The sequence below is a fragment of the Dendrobium catenatum genome, unplaced genomic scaffold, assembly GCF_001605985.2.
Source record: "Dendrobium catenatum unplaced genomic scaffold, ASM160598v2 fragScaff_scaffold_1022, whole genome shotgun sequence".
Lineage (NCBI taxonomy): Eukaryota > Viridiplantae > Streptophyta > Magnoliopsida > Asparagales > Orchidaceae > Dendrobium > Dendrobium catenatum.
Genome location: NW_021319484.1, coordinates 3,248,643 through 3,255,301, shown reverse-complemented (window position 1 = coordinate 3,255,301; position 6,659 = coordinate 3,248,643). Strand labels below are relative to the sequence as shown.

At 38.2% G+C, this 6,659-nt stretch overlaps 1 protein-coding gene across 1 annotated transcript in view; it reads left to right on the top strand.

The window, feature by feature from the left end:
• The window catches only part of LOC114580437 (beta-galactosidase 10-like), a 19,633-nt gene extending 16,590 nt beyond the window's left edge, over nt 1-3,043 (top strand). The window contains exons 2-4 of the mRNA XM_028697966.1: nt 1,908-2,075; nt 2,484-2,591; nt 2,828-3,043. Of these exons, the coding sequence (XP_028553799.1) occupies nt 1,992-2,075; nt 2,484-2,591; nt 2,828-3,043 (408 nt within the window). The 5' untranslated portion in view covers nt 1,908-1,991. The remainder of the gene's footprint in view (nt 1-1,907; nt 2,076-2,483; nt 2,592-2,827) is intronic.
• The last annotated feature ends 3,616 nt before the right edge of the window (nt 3,044-6,659 follow it).

Genomic DNA, 6,659 nt, shown 5'->3' with positions numbered 1-6,659 from the left:
CTCTCTCTCTCTCTCTCTCTCTCTCTCTCTCTCTGGACCGGAAGAAGCAAGGGAATCGGGATGGATCCGATGGGATCTGGCTTCGAGCGGGAGAGTTCGGGTCGAGGAGGTCGGAAGACAGTGAGGTGGTGGCTTTGGCTTCGGTTTGCTATGGAGTTTGTGTGGAGTTGGAGAGGGAAGCTCGGATAAGTGTCGAGAGAGTGCGGGAGGTCTTGAGCAGTTCACCGTTGGAAGAAGAGTGTGGAAGAACGAGAGCGTGTAGAGTCGGAGAGAGCAGCAGCCGAAGGTCTCATTTGCTTCGGTATTTAACGACGCTCACGGGAGCGGGATCGAGGCGCTGTAGGATCGCGAAATTCCTGGGAAGCGATCGCGAATGGCGCCGAATCAGCGTAACCTCGGCAGGATTCGTGGACCCGATGGTTTTGAGGTATGTATGCAAGATTTAAGGTGTCTCCCTTTTTTTTTTATTTTCCGTGTATTGGTTAACAACCCAAAACCCTTTAATTTACAGTTCACTGATTTGTCTTCTATCCACACCCAAAACTGAACACCCAAAACGATTATGTATACCGAGCATCTAACACAGTTCATTTCCCTTTTCTTGCAATACATCAACTAGTGAGATTAATGCTCAACGAAATACAAAATGCTAATAGAAAAATAAGAAATAGTTAACATGTATGGTGATATTTTGAACTAATATAACAGTCCTAACAGCATGCATGTATAAAATAAATAAATAAATTATAATGATCTATGCGTAAAATTGTTTGTATACAATATTTAAGGTTTTCTCTATTTCTTATTTTAAAAAAGTCATATGATGACTATAGAATTTAGCACGTTCATGGCATGGCCCCTCCCTTTAAGTTTGGATCTAAAAATCCATCTTTTTAAGAAGAGAGAGTGGGGCACCTCCTATGCGGGGTCCCTACTAAAGATTACCTCTTCAGGTTTTTCTTTTTTTGCGCAGGCTTATCCCCCATAATATGACTTTCCTCAATAACTTCCAAACTAGCATAATAGATGTCAATGGCATCATTTAACAGTACACAAAAATATTATATATTATAAAATAAAATCTTAATGAACAAGTGATCATAAAATTGAAATTGCTTTTGTTGCCGATATTTTCATATTATGATTAATATGAAGAAATGCTATAAAAGTTAGATTAAAAAAAAACTGTTACGTCCTATACAAAAGATTGGGTATCTAATATCGTATTTTCGGTTAATTGGATGGATTTGTTCCCTTAGTTATCGCGACCTCTTTTACTTTTGTTGGCAACCTAAATAATGATAATTTTTGAAATTTATAAATTATTTCTAACATAGAAATCAATTATGATAAATCATAAAAAAACAAAAGAATTTTACCTCTACTTAATTTCTCTTCATTCAAACCAATTTTCTTACCAAATCCCTAGCCTCCTTCCTCTTATTCTTTCCTTTTCTATTCTTCGGATTTCAACCGCTACAGCCCTCTTCCTTCTCACATGCCCGCTCCAGCTTCGGCTCTAAAGACTGGTTACGGGAGAAGCAGAGAAAAGGAAATAGAAAATGGATTTCAAACTTAGGTAATATATAAGTTATAATATCTAATAGTTAGGAAAATTAATGCAACCATTAGATTCTAATGCAAGCCAATGCATGTGGATTTTAGTGGATTTTCCTATTTTCGACTAACAACTACCCTGATTTTAATAAATTAACAATAAAGTAAAACAAAAACAAAAAAAAGCATATCATAGATAATTCAGTAACTTTCATGTCTTTGTAAGTTGACATATATTTCTTTATATAAATTTGCTCAGTTTGACGAGTAGAACATAATGGAATAAAAGTTTTATTTTTTTATAAATGTTTTTGGGGAAAAATTTATGCTTACCAAATTGGAAAATTTAGGGTATAAAACCCAGATTGGCAAAGTGGGTTCTTGTGTGATGGAAGTGCAAGATGCAGCCTGCAACTGATGTGCATTAAATACCGATGCTAGTGAATTGTATTGTCGCACGTGGTGCTTCTAGTGTGGCAGGCATGATACTCTATGTGGGATTTCGGTGTGGGTATCAGGTATGCTGTAGTAAATAGTTGCAAACATATGTTGGACAATTATGATGATTTCTACAAATGAATGCATATTAAAAAAGCTGGCTAAACCAAAGGCTTGTCAATGTAGTAATGTCTAGGCTTGTTGCATTCAAGGCATGAGTTGTTTTTAAGATCTGCTTCTCAAATAAATTTTTTGTACCCTTTTTAGGAGTTTTCATGCTTCTTTCTCTAGTAACTCTCCCTTTATGAAAACCTGTTGTTATTTTTTTAAGCTTGTATGAAGTATATTACATTTGCATAGTAGTAAATTTATCTTATCAGTGGAATGAAGATTATAAAATATTTTTTTGGATATTTCTGAAACTATAATTATTTGTTAAATTCACTGTTTGAGCCGACCTAAATAATGCTGTTTTACATTTATTGTAGATTGGCTTGGAAGGAGAGCATCTTAGAATTTACAGTAATGGCATTGATAACGTTAAGTGGATTACCCCATCGTTACCACCAAAGGATCAAGCTTTGACGTGGTACATGGTATAGTACAGTCCATTCTTTGAATATCACTCGTATATCTTGGATTTTATGGAAATCAAAAGGGGCTATTTAAAAGGCCATATGAAAGGAATTAAAACTTGCTTTATTTAGAATAGAATTTCCACATTATAGAAATTAGTGTACTCCCAATGCTATGTTGTTTTGACGCCATATTAAGTTAATTATTTGTGCCTGATTTATATTCTATTAAAATCCACAATGGATGAACTTTTTAGGTCGTTGTGGATGCCCCGAAAGGAACTGAGCCTGTAGGGCTTGATATGAAATATATGGGGAAAGGCCAGGCTTGGTTGAATGGGAAAGCAATTGGAAGATTCTGGCCAAGGAAAAGTTCTATTAATGATAAATGTAGTTCCAGTTGCAACTACAAGGGAAAATTCTTTCCCGACAAATGCAGAACAGGATGTGGGGAACCGACTCAGAGATGGTAACTTGCGGGATGTTTGAGATGTCTTTTATTTTTGGCTTTTTTACTTTAAATTTTTTAGTATGTTTTGGTCTTAATTTTTATTTTTTTTCTAAAAATAAAACTACATTTGATATTTTCATGCATTTATCATTTAAAAAAAAGCCATCAGCCTGTCCGAGTAGCCAAGCAAGTACAATCCATTATGAGAGTTCCAAATCTTCATATTTCTTTCTAGCATCAAGAAATTAAGCTTACCACCACCTCTTTCTAGATCATAGCAATAGCTTCCTAGATGGGGATGACTGATCTCTTGCAAGAGTTTTCTTGCCAGCACCACTACCATTTGCAAAGAGTTTGCCATGTTCATCCCTTTTATCCGTGATAAAAGCAATGACTACCAATGATAGGGATCACAACAAGAGGTTGAGGTCCTACGACCCCTGTCGTTGCTTAGGCAATAAACCAGTGGTTTGCTTCTCTCTTGCTGTTATAGGTGTGACATCAATGCATCCATTGTGCTATTTGGATGGGCCACGTAACTCGCACTTCTGCATTTTTCAACAGTATAACATGTAATAAGCTTTTAAATATATATAAATATATATATATCCGACGAAGCGGGTAATTCACCCAAATTCCTTCTTCGAAGTTTCGTAATCGACTTGCGAACAAACCCCGCCTATACACGCTTTCTAGCGTGGTGCCGAGAAGGGATCCCGGTGCGCATGCGCACGATGAACAGCGGGGATACCCATTAAGTACCGCTTCGGGGAAATAACCTCATTCTTTTCTTTGCAAAATAATTATCACAAAAAAAAAAAGAGAAAAGCTTTCTTGCCCAAAAAATATTTTTAAAACACCCATACACCGGCTTTTCTTAGCGTGGTGCGGGGATCGCACAAATTCACACGGCCGCCGGCTGTCCTCGAAAGAAGACATCTACCATACACGCTTTTCTTAGCGCTGGTGGGATGGCCAGTTTTCCGCTAGTTTTCCCCCTAAACGGGGCGCCAGACCGCGGAAGGCCTGCCGAAATTCGGCGTGAAATTTGCCTACACTCGGGACCTTGAACTTCGAAGAAGCAAAAATATTTGGAGACATTGGACAATCAAGACTTGGGACTTTGCTCAGAACTCAAATCAAAAAGAACCTAAATATACTTTGAATCAAAAAATGTGAATGCTCATAAGACTTGAATTTGAAGCTTGAACTCAAGCATGGGGCTACAAAAAAGATTTGACTTGAACCATTTGAAACAACGGACTTACACTCTGTACTCGACTAAGAGCAAAAGAAACTATGAACAGGAACTTCAATTTGAACTCATTACATGGAACTCAAGAGAACAACACTCTGAACTCAAAGCTTGCCACAAAATCTCTGGACAACTATAGTGAACTTGGTTTGAACCAAGTAAGAAGAAACTTTTGACCTGAAATTGATGTCAAAACTTCAAATGGAATTTTAAGGAATATGTCATAACTTGAACCGTTTTGATATGGAATTGTACTCGCAAGTGAACTTTGACATTGAACTCAAAGGCTTATGGACATCACAAATTTTGCAAACAAGACCCGGATTTTCATTCGGCTTTAATAACAGAAAGTCTTCAATCAACATTAGAGAACTCTCATTCCAACTTGCAGAAGTCAGGATTCATCATGTATGACACAAATTCCTCTTCAATTAGGACACCAAGGGCATTTGTCACATTCAAATTAAATAATCCTGAGAAATAAATATAAAGATATTTCAATGAAGACTCATTAGGGACTGATCAAGGCACAATTTCATTACATGAACCAAACTCATGAGTTACTCTTGACCAATGACGTGCTCTTATAAGTGACTTGCAAGCGTGATTTCTACAACTACACATTGGTTCACTAGCCAGCATCTATGAACTGGTAGTCAGTAGTGCCTCTTACCATTGCACAATAACCAGAGATACTGCAAAGCAGGGCCTATCCTCCTATGAACCATAAGAGCAGCAAATCACAACATTCTTCTAACCTAACAAACAAATCACTTGCAACCAACGGCGTCGGGCAAATATACATAATCCCTCCGGCAAATGAACAAAAACTCTTTGCACAATTACCAGCAATCAACCAAGCATAGATGTGTTATCAAGCTTTGATGTAGTCCCGATAAAATACCGATTGCCTAATAAACTATTGTGGCATTGCCTTGCAGTTGTGAAGGTCAGCACACAAGAATATGATAGAGGGGCTTCGATCATGTCCTTTGACTACCATAGTTCTTGGTCTGATGCAGCGGCACTAGCTTTGAACATATAAGACAATTAATAAGACAATAATTTAGGTTGAAATGATTGATTCTCATTTAAGACCAACGCACAGAAAACGAAGAAAGATGACATAATTGAATAAAAGCACTAATGGCCTTCTTTATACGAGTTTTCGGCAAAGACGAAAATCAAGAGCAAATCAAGATTGAGCATGGAATCTCCAATTCAACTAATATGAACATGAGTTGGATAAGAGCCATAGAAACTTGCAAATTCTTGATGATCAGTAACGTCATGCATTCCAACACTAATACCTGTGTGCAAATATTGAAGTACTACAACGACATACCAAACATCTTCAAACAAGGCAGGGAGATTAGTTAGTGCACCTAGCATCGTCTACAAAAAATTCAACAAATAGTGCATGATCAAGTCTACCTGTACGAAGCCACGCGAATAACTCCATCAGAAGCTGCTACGCACGCCACCGGATCTGCCAACATCTCGTACAAGCAGACAGAAGGCGGTTCACAACTATTTCCACAAATACCCCTGCACGTGCACTATAAAATTGTACCTTACACATAGGTACACTTAAAAGGGGAAAAATAACATATAAAAACCTCTGCATGCGGCCCGGCCGGCGTGTTATGGTACACACGTGACGTTCTACGGGATCTTGCTGCGCGGGTTGAAAAGTGAATCAGCGTTCGAAACCGATCCTTCCTATACGCGGCAATCAGAAGCTCGAACAGGGTCCCGCATACCATTAAAGGCAAATATAAAGTGTGGTGACCAGTATTATTTGCTTTAAAACATTCATATTAGGCCTTCAAGCGCCTAACACAATACTGGTTCACTGACATCAAAGCGCATAAAGCCTACCGAACACTTGATCCATCCTGAGCATGTAAAATAGGATAGACAGCGGTTCGAATCATCGCGATAAAATATGGGGTCACGAAGTCGACCGGAATATTATCTCTATACATTCATATTCGGCCTTCAAAGGCTTTCAACGAGAAAATTCATGAACAAAAGGCACAAAGCCTACGAGGAACCCGATCCTCGATCGACACCCGATTAGAGCTTGGACAAGCGTCAATCCATAAAGAGAAATGACCCCCAAACACCCGATGATGGGCCGATGTGAATTGCATATCCACACCGGAGGGGTTCCCAAATAATTCTTCTAATGGCCGTTTCCAAAATCCATCCAAAATATAAAATGATCATCCATCCGTTACTTAAAGCAAAGACCCATCCACCCTCCGCAACATCTCCGGCTGTGGACAAATTCAAAATAAAACTCTTACAGCTTCACAAAGAGCCAATGCTAGTCGAACAAAATATCACTAGGTCCATCTCAAGACAATTTATCTCTCTC